At 35.5% G+C, this 18,029-nt stretch overlaps 2 protein-coding genes across 2 annotated transcripts; one reads left to right on the top strand and one right to left on the bottom strand.

The window, feature by feature from the left end:
* Positions 1–2,451: 2,451 nt before the first annotated feature.
* Positions 2,452–7,555, bottom strand: LOC132554102 (large ribosomal subunit protein mL50-like). The gene is made up of 4 exons (XM_060218401.1): positions 7,475–7,555; positions 5,908–6,068; positions 4,412–4,547; positions 2,452–3,202 (listed from the first exon to the last, which is right to left on the bottom strand). Exons 1-4 carry the CDS (start codon positions 7,553–7,555, stop codon positions 2,906–2,908), a joined length of 675 nt encoding a protein of 224 aa, XP_060074384.1. The 3' UTR covers positions 2,452–2,905.
* Positions 7,556–7,725: 170 nt separating this feature from the next.
* On the top strand, positions 7,726–16,842 carry LOC132554103 (tubulin delta chain-like). The gene is made up of 7 exons (XM_060218402.1): positions 7,726–7,816; positions 9,360–9,590; positions 11,325–11,444; positions 13,016–13,329; positions 13,694–13,935; positions 14,255–14,419; positions 15,638–16,842. Exons 2-7 carry the CDS (start codon positions 9,486–9,488, stop codon positions 16,039–16,041), a joined length of 1,350 nt encoding a protein of 449 aa, XP_060074385.1. The 5' UTR covers positions 7,726–7,816; positions 9,360–9,485; the 3' UTR covers positions 16,042–16,842.
* Positions 16,843–18,029: the final 1,187 nt, after the last annotated feature.

The following is an 18,029-nucleotide window of genomic DNA, read 5'->3' as shown; positions in this document are numbered from 1 at the left end:
CCATCAAGATGTATGGAAAGCGTAATTATTTTTATTTCTCCGTTGTGAATTTTCCATTTCTGGATATCAACAGACGGCCTTCCGCAACCAATGGTGTATACATGCCGCAGTGACCTGCTCCCATTATCGTAATTTTCCAGCGAGTAATCGTTATTTGACAGACAAACTTGTAACACGAGGTTTCAAAAGATGAAGTTGGATAAAATTATGTAGAAGTTTTACGGTCGTCCTAGTGATCTCAGTGAGAAATATTCTATCTCTTTGTGCGACATAAAGCTGGGCTATTTGACGCTCGTTAGCTTGTCTGTTGATTACATTGTTTTATACTTTATTTTCATTTGAGAACATGTCATCACTTACTTTGATTGACCAAGATTTACATAGTAAGGGTTGTCGATGAAACAGATTTTTTTTCTCTTCCGGAACACCCATTACAAACTCAACCTAAACATTATCCTGTCTGTTCACGGACGACTAGCCCAGCAAATAAATGCTTGATTGATGTATAATACTAACAATGGATAACCAGTTATGTTGTCTTCCATCTGATTGAACTCTGTGCTGTCCGAGGATGATAGAACACATTCTACAGTAGAACTGATCTATAGTCAGGATACGGGCGACACAACTATACTTATCGATATGTGACTATTCCTAGATCTTAACAGACATTTTACTACTGTCACTGTTTCGTTGATTCGTGGGTTTGTACATGTTTTATATACGTTATATATAACATGATAACAAGTAGAAAGGTAATCACGTCCCTATAGTATACTTGTTACCTTCCACATTTAATCTCCACATTTAATACTGCTTTAAATAGTGTGATGGTCATTGTTTTAATTTTAAACTGCAAACCTTTTGTACGGCAGTTTATAGAATTCCCTCAGTTGCCTCATATGTTTCAAAATTTAGGTCCTTTCCATCACAAGGACGGAAGAGCTTTATCATGCAGCTTAAATCACAAATCTACGTTGTCTACTTCCACTTATGTTTTTAAGGAAATCACTGTTCACTGGTTTATGAAATGTATTATCTGTCCGAGCCACGTCTGTCACTGTTATATCAGACTCTTCCTTATAACATGTGACCAGACTTGATATCCAGTAGTATATTTTAAGTTTTCCTGGTTAGACATTTTCTTAATTATGCACACGTCTGTTACTGATGACTCGATATCGTTCACAGCTCCGTCCTAGTTTTTTCCCCTGTGTAATATCCATATTTTACAAATGTTTCACAATGTCAATAGCTAGATTTGCCCTATATATAATTGTGTAATATGAAGTTGGGCGTATTCCATGCTCGTTTGTATATCTGGTGGTTCCGTTGTTGTTGACCTTGTTCTAGTTTAAGAACCTGATATTACGTAATTGAACTGACCAATATTTACATGGCCGTGACGTTGATGAAGCAAAATACGACCACACTTCCGGAACATTTGGTCTTATCATTCTTGTTCCGTGAAAATAATGTTTTTGCTCATATTTTGTCTTCATTCATCGAATTTGATTTTGATTGAAGATTACGTTGATATGTCAGTATTGTGTTGTTTTCCTCAGTTTTGAGGATAAGGAAAATAATACGTAGCTGGTAATGATATTACATTTTTCTATTAAAGACAGTATACTACAATACAAATTTCAATATTGCAATGTATCATACCAACTTTCTTTAACTTACGCACATGTTTGTTCTACAAAAATCGTTTACATATACTAAAATACAATATATCGTGATATCTTGTAATATAATTTCGAACATTGCAATATGAAAAGTGTTTACATTACCTACCAATATTAACACGGTTCTAATGGCGTGATTTATGTGTTTTGGAAATCACATCTGAACAAATAGATAGCGTGCAGCGCATTTGTCTATTTTGAATTTCAATATAGATTTTTTACATCTCGTGTATTGCTCTTAAATGTTAAGGCTCAGACTTGGATAAGGAATTGGTTAAACAATGTCGAATTTGTTATGTGAGTTTTCATGGTAACTTCATGTATACAATGTTTGTATCTTATACATGTACATGATTCTGTATCAAAATAACTTCATAGATAAGTTTTATTTTTCTTTCAGACAAGCACAACTGGTTTCAGGATGGGAGATAACTCAAACATAGATGCATCTCTTGTTATATTCTTCTTCTGTATGTTGTTAAAAAATGATTTTTCTAGACAATAATATTCATATTGATTCGGAAGAATACATTTAAAGAACTTACTGAATGAAATCTGTATGTACTGTTTGTCTGTGAACTAAGTAGAGTATGGGTAAATATGTATTATATATGAGACTAGGAAATTTACTTATAAAGATGATATTGGTGAAAAATGTTTAAGACTGTTTAAAAAACATTTTTCTTTTCTCTGCTCTTACGTCTACTGATGTAAGAAAGTCTGAACAAAACACTTCATTACAAACACGTTACTAGTACCTTAATTCATTTATTGTTGTAATGCAATGTCAACTTCACAAAAATATCTATATAGTGTATACAGCCTTAACCAGTATACTCTGTGGTCTACAAGAAACCCCTACTATTATATGTGTATTTTTTCACTGCAATAATTTGTGACTATTTTACACCTGTATCCCACTGTAGTTGACAAAGTGTTCAACACAGAGGTTTATTTTGATACGACTATGAATGAAATTGACTCGACACAAGTCTTACACAATATCTGTATATCCATAGCAACAAAGAAATAGAATCCTGCCTGTTTATTCTTAAATTTATACAGATGATAAATCCATATAACTTATAAACAATTATCAACACTACCTTTATATTCCAATAGCACTACAGAAATCTTGCTTTCTTGTTCAGCAATTTTTCAGGTGTCGAGATTTAAAAAGGTATAAGGTTTCCACCTGAAAATGACATACGCAGAATTCATTCCTCTTCCGATCCTTTATACTGTCGTCTGTGTTTAATGCTATGTATGATTGTAGGCCGTTCTGGATACGCTGTCTTACCATCAAATAATGTATCTTCTTTACTATTAAATCTTATATAGTCTAAGTTCATATGTAAGTTTTGAGGCAGGTCTAATTTGGATATGTCCTCCAGAGCACTTGTCCCTCGGACTTCAGTGCTGAAGTGGTCGACAACATCTTCCACTTTATCCAGGTGTGTCAGCACCATGTTTGGTATGTTGTGATCAAATTCCTTTATCGTTTTGGTTAGAAACTGAAAGAAGAATAAACTGTATGAATTTTATGAATATTGAGTTAGATAATAAACCTTTCTCTTCTTTATTTTTTGACTATTCAGACTGATAAAGTACATACTGTTAAGGAAGAAATATCTCCTTGCAAACTCAGATATACTTCAGAACAAGGTAACAGAAAAGTCCAAAACAACCCATAACACAGACACAAAATGAATATGTAGAAATCTACACTACCAAAGACTTGCCAACTCATTGGAAAATGTCAAGCTCTCTGGATATAGGCAGGGAGGGTTTTATAATGTATATACGGAGGGATGGTATTGTAATGGATATAGGGAGGGAGGGTATTATAACTGTTAAAGGGAGGGAGGGTATTAAAATGGATATACAGAGGGAGGTTATTATAATGGATATACAGAGGGAGGGTATTGTAATGGATAAAGGGAGGGAGGGTATTAAAATGGATATAGGGAGGGAGGGTATTATAATGGAAACAGGGAGGAAGGGTATTATAATGAAAATAGGGAGGAAGGGTACTATAATTGATATATGGAGGGAGGGTATTATAATGGATATAGGGAGGGATTATTCAGATAACTGCCAGCTTCTAAATATATCATTTAACTTATCTCCCTTTCAATTGAAAAGAAACTAGTCTCATTTTTTCTGTACCAATTTAAGATTCAAGACACCATGTGGTCATATTTTCTCATCTGATGAAAGATAGGGATGGTGAATTACCAAGGCTGGTTTAGGACAACATCAGCAACATCTGCTTTACTAAAGAAGCAAACAAGTTTTAAACTTATCATTAATGTCAAGCCTCATTTACACTCGTTTTGAATTACTCAATCTGATTTATATCTAAACTTATCATGATTCAAATCTTCAATATGACCTGTGACAAGAAGGCATTGCATAATCGTTTGAAAGTCATAATAACAATCATCTCAATATGTATGATTAAGTCAGTCAAAAGCCTTGGTTTGGATAACATTGATAATTGCTATTGCTATAGACCGGAATAAATAATACATAGGATATGCTTAGAGAAGGAAAGAGGGAGTATTTACTTTGTAAATGATTCCTTGAACTTTGTCAGAGTGAAAACTTATAGGGTACACTAAACAAAAACGTAAGAGATCAGTAGTGTTTATAAAAGCTTTTTATATGGTGCCTAAACAAAGAATGTTGTAAATTTCGGTAAATCCAGCATCAATACAAACCTTATATTTGTTTATACGGTTTGTTAACAGTGTCTCTTTCCAGTTTTCATGCTCCCCAAAAATATTATCTGCAATTGCTTGTATCCTTTCCTCAACATCGTCTGGGGGAGTGTAGCATTTCTTTGTCTTCACACCACTGTAAATTAACCATAACCACTGTCAGTACACTTTATCAGAATTACAGAATTAGGATTCTGGTATCTGTCTATGTTTAAGGCATAAGATTTAGGATACTTCAGTGTAATGTATGTACACTGATAGGACAATTCTTATTTATTACACACTTATACACTTTCTTTTTTCTTCCATAATGGAAATATAATTTTCTCAAGTGTTTGTAACTTGATATGCATACATGCCAACTCTACCTTTTTAGATGAAAGACTGCAGATTTTGCTCCCTAATTTGACCTTTTTCAACAATTGAATTTAGAACAGAAGTTCTTATAACACAACCAGTAGAAGATTTGAGTGTGACATTTTGATAACTACAAGGTCATCTTCATCAGACAAATGAGCAATGTGGAGAGTAGAAGCACTGATTAGCATGTACAAGATGGTTAGGAATTCACCAACTATTTTGGCTTTACTATAATCCTAGGGTAATGAGATGGTCAACAGATTATAGAAAAAAAAATACATACAAGTTGGTAACAATGTATCGTAGTGGATTTGGATACATTTTGGTTAACATATCACAATCAAATCTTCTACTGGTTGTGTTATAAGAACTTTTATTGTACTGACATCACTAACCTGAAGAAAATGTTCCAAAATAATAAGATAATTTACTTAATTGTTCTAATTTTATAAAGTCTTACTTTTATTCAAATAAGACACCAAAAAATGCCATTTACAAGTGTTTACAAGGGTCTAAAAATACATTTATATTTTCAGTTTTGTGCATATCAAATTTTTTGAAATTATGAAAATTCAAGGTTTACACAAAATATATAGGAAACATCTTAATAATTTATTTCATAATCACTCATTTTTTGTATCAAGCCAACTTCAAGAGTAATGAAATATTTTAAGGAAACATGCAATTAAATGTGAAATTTATCATTAAGCAACACCAGAATTAGTACACTTTAAATGCAGCTCATTTATATTCACCACACAGGCTGGTCACCTACAGATTGCATCTCTGTCTGTACAGTATGTAACATAGCACAACAGGAACAATTAAGCTTTTACAGGAATGGAAATGTACATGTATACTGGAATTGTATATCAATGGTATTGCTTACAAAAATAAAATGAATTATTGCCAGAAAAATTATGATTTCACAAAACATATTTCATGGAAATTGTGTTACTTCATCTTAATTGTTATGTATATTATGGAAATAGGTTCTTACTATTTCATGAACTTCTGAAAGATTTACTGTATGAAGAGATAACTTAACTTTCACTACACCTGGTCTCACTGGGCATATGAAAATCTTTTTTTCACTATAATAAGAGGTTTTCAGTTTACTTTTCTGCTACATGTACCTTCTCTTTTTTAGGGACTGTAATCCATCTAAACTTGTGATAGGGGTTTTCCTTGCAAACTCAAACGTTTCATCCTCTAGCTCTTCTTCTGCTTCTTCAGATTTTGAAGATCCTTTCCAAAATTTCTTCAGAAAGCTTGCACTGCGGCATGGAACCTGGATCTAAATGTAAGACAGTTTACATGTATATCTAGTTATAGACTGTTCCACCCTAAGAAAGAACTTTAGTTACAGTTTCTCCCTATACCAATAGATGTCCCGTCTTGTAAATCCAAATCAATATCACAAAAATTAAGACAGACTGAAACAAAGATCTTATTTGTCGAATTATATATGTATGCCTGATTACTTGTTGTTTACCAAACAAAACAAAAGTATCACTGAATGCTCCCAAAAAACGATATTATTGGACACAAAATTTAAAAAAGGGCAATAACTTTGTAATCAAGGGGTCAAGGGGCCCTGATTTTGGTACACACCACATCAACTTAGCATATTCAAGTTCTGTGATCCTTGCTTAACTTAGGACAAAGTTATGTTCCGGGCACAAAATTTTATAGCAATGGGAAATTACTCTGTAATTGAGGGGTCAAGGACCCTGAACCTGGTAATATGCGCATTGTCTTAGTAAGCCAGATCAATGTATCCACCAAGTTTCATTATCCTAGCTTAAATACAAACAATCTAAAGTTGTGCTCTAAACACAAAATTTTAACAAAAGGGCAGTAACTCTTCAAATATGGAGTTGTGGGCCCGTAATTTGGTGCACTGCACATGACCTTAGTCAGGGTTTTCCATAATTTTGTTAGTAGTAGGCTGTGTAGTGAAAGTAGGAGGCTGGCCTGCCGTGTACATGTAGTCGTGTACGGAACATTACTACGGAACTGGATTGGTGTAGCGCCAAATGATCAAAGTAGCCTGTCAAATTGGCCGACGACCGGCTCTTATGGAAAACCCTGCTTAGTATTATCAATGTTTACACTTTAAGTTCCATTATCATTGCTTACATGCAAGCAAAGTTATGTTGTGGATACAAAAGTTCTACCAAGGGAGAGTGTTTTTCATTACTCCATATATATACCATTTCTCATATTTCCCAAGGACTGCACAACCAACTCCAAGACGACAAAATCCTGTCAACCACTGTAGACATAGACGTTTGATATCTTGACTCGAAAATCAGATTTATTATGATTTATAGTGATGGAATAATCCCTTTTGGGATTTCCCAATGTGACTCATTTATATCGGACGATGTCCCAAAAGATGGAATACAACAAACGCCTTGTGGTCAGTAAGTTACTGTGCTCCTCCTGCATATTGATGATAAATATATGCCAGAAGTGATTTCACAGCGACAAGATTATTGGGACACCGAAAGTGGTTTAGATATTTTGCTCGATTGACAGAGCCATAGATTTTCATGCCGGAGTTCAGAAGTCGGTGGTAATCGTGTTTTCTCTATGTGCATGTATATCTGTTTTCCCTACTGGAACCGAGCTCGACTTCAGTCACCATGTATGATGGCAAAATTAGCTTTATATAGCCATAATTTGATATGAACATACCTGTGTTCGATTACTTAACTGTAAGCTTCTTAAAACCGTGTAAATTGGACTACACGACAGTGTTCGCAAGGACGCTGCCATTTTTATTTTTAAAATCTGTGTCTTTTAAGCGTTTGATGCTGCTTTCTGCACGGGTAAAGCGTCCAAAAGACAATGATCTATAACATGTATCAGATACTAATATCGTGGGTTTGTAGATGAAGTAAACCATATCTTTATTGTAACCAGCCGTAAGATTACCCGTTATCGATCAATCGAGCCTGCACACGTGAATGATGTGACTCAACATTATGAATTCTTGGGTCCATCTAAAAAGCATCAACAACGTCAGCGAGGCTACAGGTACAGCCTCATCTGTCAAGGCCCTAATACCTAACTACATATATTTGTTCCGAAAGCAGGAACATAGTTTGTCATGGTCCCTCCGTTTTGGGCTATACATGAACCTGACTATTAAAATCAGCTTGCGTTCCCGGTTAATGAATTTTAAAGTTATAGTCACTGCAGTAATTGTAAATCATTGGATGGTTATACCATAACCTATCTAAACGATTTTTTTTAATGTTTTCACATTTTCCGCGCTAATCACATTTTCTGGTAGTCACAGGTCGACTACTCTACTTGTAAAGCAGTACTTCCTGATATCCATGTATGGTCATTGTTTGGCTACTTTTAATTGACGACCTCTATTTCTTCCCGGTGAACAATTTTCTATAAGTTTCGCAACGTAAATCCCTGTTATGTTAAGTTTCAATCTTATCACCTCTCATTCTGCGATATGTGAGTGTAGGTAATTTAAGCTTTTTAGTTGATCTTCATATAAAAAGTGTGACATGTTTAGCAGCATCTTGGTCGCTGTCCTTTGTACATTTTCCAATGAATCTATAACTCCTGTTTTAAAATGTGACTACACACTGTTACTATATTCTAGATGCGAAGTGACTTAAACAAAGATACAGAATGTACTATAATCAAAGTGTTTCATGGCCCTTGTATCAGTCCAACCCTTTGATTTGTCTTGTTCTGTTTAGAAGAGATATGCTGATTTGTCTTGTTCAGTTTAGAAGAGATATGACGATTTGCGTTGTTCAGTTTAGAAGAGATATGCTGATTTGCGTTGTTCAGTTTAGAAGAGATATGCTGATTTGCGTTGTTCAGTTTAGAAGAGATATGCTGATTTGCGTTGTTCAGTTTAGAAGAGATATGCTGATTTGCGTTGTTCAGTTTAGAAGAGATATGCTGATTTGTCTTGTTCAGTTTAGAAGAGATATGACGATTTGCGTTGTTCAGTTTAGAAGAGATATGCTGATTTGCGTTGTTCAGTTTAGAAGAGATATGCTGATTTGCGTTGTTCAGTTTAGAAGAGATATGCTGATTTGCGTTGTTCAGTTTAGAAGAGATATGCTGATTTGTGTTGTTCAGTTTAGAAGAGATATGCTTTTCAAAAGTTACGTTTGAGTCTATAATAACACCAAATTCCTTCTCTCACACAATTTCTAGCTGTGTGATTGATTCCTCATAATTTTAGTGGAGTAAGCTGTATTCATGACCTTTGATAAGTAGTCTAGTACTGTAATAATCAGACAGTCTAGTACTGTAATGATTTGAACATAAGGTTACAAAATGAGGATATTTGAATGAATTTTAGGTTTATTCAAGTCAAATGCTTTCCAGGAGTTATTGTACAGATTTAAAGTTTGTAAGAAAATACAAAAAAGATATAAAATCCTGTACCAATAATAAAATAAACGCCTTGTGATTGTTTACATGAATCAACATATAAAAAGAAATATAGATATGAAATTTGAGGTTGATCTTTTTAAATATAAATGTATGGAAAGGTTAATATATAAATATATGCACTTTTTTTGTCAACACTTACCAGCAGGTGTCCGGGAAGCAGTACCATGGAGATGCCATTGTGAGAGTGAAGAGTAAACACATGTTTGTATGAAGATGGATGTTTAATTGACTGCTAGACACATATGATTTGTTGGGAGTAAAAATCAGGATGTCTGTGATCACATTGCAACTTGGTCAGTGTGGGAATCAAGTTGGAGGACAACTCTTCCAGACTTTCATGGAGGATATTCTCATCAAACCCTCACAGACACAGGTAAACTCGTAGCCTGATAAATAAACTAGGTTCTGTACACATGTTAGAAATGAAAATGAATATTTATTTTACACAGTTAATTCTATACATGTGTAACAATTAATATAAGCATTGTGGAGCTTCTATTTTGATGCCACCTTCTGATATATGTTGAAGGAAATCAGGAGAAAACTAAATTCTATCAGTACAAGGAAACAATAAACCGAGGGGGCATCATCCCATTCTGTGACCAGTGTGTTTCAATTCTATGTTCTAGAGGAAAGTGGTCTGAAGCTCACACTTAAATATGCTTGTTTACATGTAATCAACATTAGTTAGACTGTTGATGTATACTAGTAGTCCTGACTATCAAGGCACGCTGATAGATATTACTTCCCATCTGCTGAAAGGAAGAAAGGCCATAATCCTGTTAGATTAATGATAAAGATAACACTAATTTTGGTAAAGAGCTCCATGTATTTCAAATATCATTTATATTTTATCATTATCAATGTTTATGGCTTTAGATAACAATTTGAACAGACCGTGTTTAACTCTTATTAACCTACAATGTTTATGTATACTGATCTGATATAAATTCAAGCCCAGTATGGGATATTAGGGGATGGTTTCATTTCTGTTCATTTTCCTAACTTGACACATATTTTGCATGTCCAAACAAGTATTCTTGTCTGTAACTAGCTTACATTTCTAGCTTTTAACTGTATATGTACCAATCTGTTACATTATCTTTCAGGATATCAGCTGCATCTATGATATTGCAACTAGAATTATAAAAATATATATCAGGTCATTGTAACTAGAATTGTAAAAATGTACATCAGATCATTGTAACTAGAATTGTAAAAATGTATATCAGGTCATTGTAACTAGAATTGTGAAAATATATATCAGGTCATTGAAACTAGAATTATAAAAATATATATCAGGTCATTGAAACTAGAATTATAAAAATACATATCAGGTCATTTTCCAACTTGTATACTTGGTATGCTACATGTGGTATGACATACATGTGAAGTGGATGTTTGATTCCTTTGAATGTTTTAGGTACCTCCTGATAAGAATCAGACCTACAAAGATGTTTGATTCCTTTGAATGTTTTAGGTATCTCCTGATAAGAATCAGGCCTACAAAGATGTTTGATTCCTTTGAATGTTTTAGGTACCTCCTGATAAGAATCAGGCCTACAAAGATGTTTGATTCCTTTGAATGTTTTAGGTACCTCCTGATAAGAATCAGGTCTACAAAGATGTTTGATTCCTTTGAATGTTTTAGGTACCTCCTGATAAGAATCAGGTCTACAAAGATGTTTGATTCCTTTGAATGTTTTAGGTACCTCCTGATAAGAATCAGGTCTACAAAGATGTTTGATTCCTTTGAATGTTTTAGGTACCTCCTGATAAGAATCAGGTCTACAAAGATGTTTGATTCCTTTGAATGTTTTAGGTACCTCCTGATAAGAATCAGGTCTACAAAGATGTTTGATTCCTTTGAATGTTTTAGGTACCTCCTGATAAGAATCAGGTCTACAAAGATGTTTGATTCCTTTGAATGTTTTAGGTACCTCCTGATAAGAATCAGGTCTACAAAGATGTTTGATTCCTTTGAATGTTTTAGGTACCTCCTGATAAGAATCAGGTCTACAAAGATGTTTGATTCCTTTGAATGTTTTAGGTACCTCCTGATAAGAATCAGGTCTACAAAGATGTTTGATTCTTTTGAATGTTTTAGGTACCTCCTGATAAGAATCAGGCCTACAAAGATGAGGTTTTGTCTCGATTTTTCTACAATGATCACATTAAAGAAAGTGTTCCTGAGGCAAGAGCAGTTATGGTTGACATGGAGCCCAAGGTATATTTTCAATGATAACATTAAAATATCAAAAATATTTTATTTAAATCTCAGTACCTAGATGAAACATTTTTAATATTTCAATCACCATATTCCATACAACAACTTAGGATGTTTTTTTTGTCCCTTGTAAAGGGCCTTCCGCATCAGTTGGCAGAGGGGATTATTGAGACACCTAAATTTGCATTACTGCTCTCAATTTTACTTTATAAATTTGTATTTGTTTTATGTTCTAAGTATGTGATGTGATTTACGAAGTAAATGTGTCATGATTAAGTGGCAGGTTGCCTCGAAAATTTGACAATTCACTTATCCATGCTGTCGTTATTACTTCATTGATCATATATCTATTCCAGTAATATGCATCCAACAAACATTTCTTTGTTAGAATCCAGTTCCAATACAGGACCATGTTTCCGTGGTAACTGAAAAAATGTGAAAAAATTAAATGTCTTCAATAGCTATAAAGCACAACTAGGGCACTAACCAATTATATACAGAAAGTTTTGTTGAGTCAAGTGCAACGGTTTTGAAGTTGTGGCCTGGAAAGGAAAGTAAACACTAATTTTGTGTTTTTGGCTATGTTTCCATGGTAACACAAAAAATTAAAAAAAAAAATGAAATGTTGTCAATAGCAAAAGACACAACAAGGGTACTAACTTAGTATATACAACAAGTTTGTGAAGTTGAGTTGAACCGTTTTGAAGTTATAGCCCGGATAAGTAATATGACGGACGGATGGATGCACAGATGGACGGAGACCAAATTAATATTCCCTGCAAATGCGATTAGCAGGGGATGATAAAACAACCTTTACCATTTGATGTTATTATTCTGAGTTAAATGCTCTACACATACATTGTAGTAGCTGTCAATACATAAGTGACACTTGTATGTACATCGTCTAACTTCTGTCTGGATATTTGGGTAACCATATTTTAATCTGTGTAAGAAGAATGGGACCCAACAGAATAGTTCTAAATCATGTAACCTATTTATGATTGAATAGGGTTAACTTATCTACTGAAAAAAGGGATGTTTTAGAATACTGTATTTTGACATGAATTGCACACCCAGTTTTTAGTGATAGATGAATGTTAATGTACATGTAACAGAGGTCATTTTTCATCTCAATGCCTCCGCTAGGAATCGAACCTGGAACCCCTGGCTTACTAGTCTGACGCTCAACCAATCGAGCTAAAGAGAATTTCTCCCTAGCCGAGTGGTATATTGCGGCTAGTATTTTACCAGGGTTACATACATATTTAAGGTTAAAATTTGATTTCTCATCTCACTAACACAATATTGAGACATTTAATTTTCTGCCTCCCGATAACCAGTCACTAAATAATATGCTGAAATTATGATCTTTATTTAATTCATATTGTGTTTTCTTTTATCTCAGTTTTGTGTCTCATCACTTTCCGTGTAGAAAGCTTTCCCTTTCACAGCTGATCAAGAGATCCGCTGTGTGTTTATGTAAGCACACATCTAGTAATCTAATGGTATGTTTAGATAATTGACAAGCCATGATATGCGATATGACACACAGATTCTCCTGAATGTTTTAGGTGATAGCCCAGACATGCAGTGATGCTAAGAAAACAGGCCAATGGATGTATCCTGCCAAACAGCAACTTTGTCAGCAGAAAGGATCTGGAAATAACTGGGCGCATGGCTATTGTATCCATGGCCACGGGCAGGAAGTCAAGGTCATGGAAATGGTCCAAAGAGAGGCTGAGAAATGTGATAATCTTTCAGGCTTCCTGTCTTTGATGAGTGTTGCTGGAGGTACAGGGTCTGGTGTTGGGGCTTACATAACAGAGTGTATCAAGGACGAGTTTCCTCATTCTTTTCTCCTCAATCAAGTGGTCCTTCCTTACAGGTACTTATCTAAAATCATTCTTTGTAGAAAATGTTGATTTCTCCTTCAAATACATTTACATCACAATCAAAGATAAACAAGGAATAACAGGCTTGATTTATACTTGAAATATATTAAGTGTAAAATTATTTTTTAAGAATTTGTTCAGAGATTGCACACACATCACCTATAAGAATACCTTTTGTCGTCTAAAACAAATGCTGTGAAGTTACCTTGAATAACTGTAGTACATTGTACCATTGCTACATTGTATCAATGAAAAATTCCATATCACTTTTAACCCATCTAAACTGTATTCAGCATTCTATGCTATTTGTTCAGGATATTTTATTGAGGGAACAGAACTATAAATATCTGTTGACAGTATGGGCGAGGTGATCGTACAGAACTATAATGCTGTGTTGACCCTGTCACATCTATACCGTACGGCAGATGCCCTCATTGTCATGGAAAATGACCACATCCAGAAGATCTGTTCACAGCTCCTAGACCTCAAGAAGATATCCTTCCGTGACATCAATAAAGTTATAACACACAAGCTGGCTAGTGTATTACAGCCAGTGTGTGTAGACAAATATCCTGGCTACTCCTGTCAGAACACCCTAGGTAAGTGAAAACACAAAAGCTAGCTAGTGTATTACAGCCAGTGTGTGTAGACAAATATCCTGGCTACTTCTGTCAGAACACACTAGGTAAGAGATATCACACAAGCTGGCTAGTGTGTTACAACCTGTATGTGTAGACAAATATCCTGGCTACTCCTGTCAGAACACACTAGGTAAATATATTTCTAGGGATATGTCAACTAGTTTTCTAACACACTAAACAAAGGCATCATTCTAAGTCATGAAAATGTGTGTATTATGTGATATAACCAGTCTTGACCTTTGATTTTCGTTAGCCATGACCTTGACCTTTGTTACAGGAGAGCTGATGGAGCACTTGGTCCCACACAGTGATTACAAACTGCTAACAGTGAAGAACATTCCCCAGATGTCTGAGGCAGCTATGACCTTCTCGTCCTACCAGTGGCATGGACTACTAAAACACCTGAGGCAGATGCTTATTGCTGATGCTGCCATGGAGGAAGGTCAGTAATTGTAACATCTTATGTAGTAAATAAATAGGTTTGATTTTCTTCTTCCTTACCTCAACCAATTGATAAATGGAGAAAGGTCATTAATGGTAGTATTCTGTAAAGTAAATAAATAGGTTTTATTTTGTTCAATTTTTGATCAAATAGGAATAGTACACAATTGACACACTCTGAAAAGAAAAAAAAACTTATATATGAAAATGAAATAAAAAGAACAAAAACTCTAATGATACGCTAATGTCTAAGCACCTTTTATAATATAAAAGTTGTACACAGCTTTTAGTAACTGATTTTTACTGACAATTTTGCATGATTTTTAAGCATTGTATGTAATTATAAAAAGATGATAATTATTACAAATGCTTCATACACATTATCCTGATAGAAAGCAGTATTTTCATGTACATGTATGTATCAGGATAATTTTTCTCTCGTCTGATCCAAAGGACATCCTTAAGTGTAGGGGAATCAACTTTGTGTAATAAGAGTATTGCCAAATTCTTTAAAATGCTTCTCCTGTAGGAATGTCAAGTTTCTGTACAGTTTTGGCCTGAAACATGCTTGGTAGAAGGGGACTAAATTTTGTATAACTGTTGGGTATGGCCCCTAGGGCAGGAAGGATGGGGCCCAATAGGGAAAATAGACGAAATTCCTTAAAATCCTTCTCTGTTGGTACGAATGCCGGGTTTCTGCTCAAATTTGGCTTGGAGCATACTTTGATAAAGGAGACTCAGTGTTGTGGAAATGGTAAGACTGATCCTGTGGGCAGAAAGTGAGAAACCGAATTCAGGAAATGGAAGAACGTCCTTTGAATCCTTCTGCTTCTGTAGGAATGATTGGATTTTTCCAAATTTGGTCTGGAATATTGTTGGATTAAGAGGACTCTTGTATAAATGGTTTGTCTCGGCCCCCTGTGGCCACAGGGCCAAAAATGGGAAATACATGATTCTTTAAAATCTCCTGTAGGATTAACAGGATTCTATCCCAGTTTGATCTGAAGCATTCTTGGGTGAAGGAGACTTGTATATAATTGGTTTAGCTGACTGGATAAGGGCAGAGTGGCAGGAGAAATAGTTTCAAACTGTTAGAATTCCTTTTTCTTTAGTTTGAATAAAATAATCAACAAAACAAAGACAGGTGAGTGATAGAGGCCCTAAGGGGTAACAATAATCTTTTATTAGAGATTTAATTCTAAAAACAAATTCATTTCAGGTATAAACTGGCAGGTGAAGTTAGGAGATGAAACACCACGCGGGAGTACCCGCCACAACCTGTCTCTTGCCAACTTTCTGGTGTTGCGTGGTAAGGATGTGGCAACAGCTGATACCTCTATGTTTACTGACTCTTCATTGTATGCCCCATGGGTACCCCCAGGTGCTTGTCTCCTCACTGGTGCTCAGCCTCGTCTTTTCAGCAACTACGAGAAGAGTGCCTCTTTAGTGTCAAACAGTCGGACACCAGTACGGACATTGGACCATATAGTGGATAAGGCATGGAGTATGTTCTCATCACGTGCCTATGTACATCAGTATGTACGCCATGGATTAGCAGAAGAGGACTTCTTAGATAGCTTTGTAACTTTGGAACAAGTAATAGCAAGCTATAGCAATTTATGACAGGAATATTTCATAGCCAGCTAGAGGAAGTTATAACAGGCATATTTCATAGCCAGCTAGAAGTTATAACAGGCATATTTCATAGCCAGCCAGAAGTTATAACAGGCATATTTCATAGCCAGCTAGAAGTTATAACAGGCTTATTTCATAGCCAGCTAGAAGTTATAACAGGCATATTGAATAGCCAGCTAGAAGTTATAACAGGCATATTTCACAGCCAGCCAGAAGTTATAATTGGCATATGTCATAGCCAGCTAGAAGAATTTATAACAGGCATATTTCATAGCCAGCCAGAATTTATAACAGGCATATTTCATAGCCAGCCAGAAGTTATAACTGGCATATTTCATACCCAGCTAGAAGAAGTTATAACAGGCATATTTCATAGCCAGCTAGAAGTTACAACTGGCATATTTCATAACCAGCCAGAAGTTATAACTGGCATATTTCATAACCAGCTACAACAATGATCATGATACTAATTCATTGTCTGTTACAACTGTTTACATGTATGACAGTCTGTAATAAATTGATTGACAAATTACATTTCATATTCAGTTAAAGATTGAAAAATATGACAGTGTTTTTGTCCTAGGTCCTAACCCATTATGATAACAATCACTAGCCGTATCCATTATAGTTACAAGTCAGAGACAGAAACATCTGCAGTAATGATCACTGATGCTGTGTCCCAGTTATACACAAGTTACAAGTCAGAGGCAGAAACATCTGCAGTAATGATCACTGATGCTGTGTCCCAGTTATACACAAGTTACAAGTCAGAGACAGAAACATCTGCAGTAATGATCACTGATGCTGTGTCCCAGTTATACACAAGTTACAAGTCAGAGGCAGAAACATCAGCAGTAATGATCACTGATGCTGTGTCCCAGTTATACACAAGTTACAAGTCAGAGGCAGAAACATCTGCAGTAATGATCACTGATGCTGTGTCCCAGTTATACACAAGTTACAAGTCAGAGACAGAAACATCTGCAGTAATGATCACTGATGCTGTGTCCCAGTTATACACAAGTTACAAGTCAGAGACAGAAACATCAGCAGTAATGGTCACTGATGCTGTGTCCCAGTTATACACAAGTTACAAGTCAGAGACAGAAACATCAGCAGTAATGGTCACTGATGCTGTGTCCCAGTTATACACAAGTTACAAGTCAGAGACAGAAACATCAGCAGTAATGGTCACTGATGCTGTGTCCCAGTTATACACAAGTTACAAGTCAGAGACAGAAACATCAGCAGTAATGGTCACTGATGCTGTGTCCCAGTTATACACAAGTTACAAGTCAGAGGCAGAAACATCTGCAGTAATGGTCACTGATGCTGTGTCCCAGTTATACACAAGTTACAAGTCAGAGACAGAAACATCAGCAGTAATGATCACTGATGCTGTGTCCCAGTTATACACAAGTTACAAGTCAGAGGCAGAAACATCAGCAGTAATGATCACTGATGCTGTGTCCCAGTTATACACAAGTTACAAGTCAGAGGCAGAAACATCTGCAGTAATGATCACTGATGCTGTGTCCCAGTTATACACAAGTTACAAGTCAGAGACAGAAACATCAGCAGTAATGATCACTGATGCTGTGTCCCAGTTATACACAAGTTACAAGTCAGAGACAGAAACATCAGCAGTAATGATCACTGATGCTGTGTCCCAGTTATACACAAGTTACAAGTCAGAGACAGAAACATCTGCAGTAATGGTCACTGATGCTGTGTCCCAGTTATACACAAGTTACAAGTCAGAGACAGAAACATCAGCAGTAAGGATCACTGATGCTGTGTCCCAGTTATACACAAGTTACAAGTCAGAGACAGAAACATCAGCAGTAATGATCACTGATGCTGTGTCCCAGTTATACACAAGTTACAAGTCAGAGGCAGAAGCATCTGCAGTAATGATCACTGATGCTGTGTCCCAGTTATACACAAGTTACAAGTCAGAGGCAGAAACATCTGCA

Source organism: Ylistrum balloti, unplaced genomic scaffold (genome assembly GCF_031769215.1).
Source record: "Ylistrum balloti isolate Yb309-2 unplaced genomic scaffold, AGI_CSIRO_Ybal_v1 Utg370378, whole genome shotgun sequence".
Classification (NCBI taxonomy): domain Eukaryota; kingdom Metazoa; phylum Mollusca; class Bivalvia; order Pectinida; family Pectinidae; genus Ylistrum; species Ylistrum balloti.
Note: the sequence above shows the minus strand (reverse complement) of the source record. Positions and strands in the feature narration are given on the sequence as shown.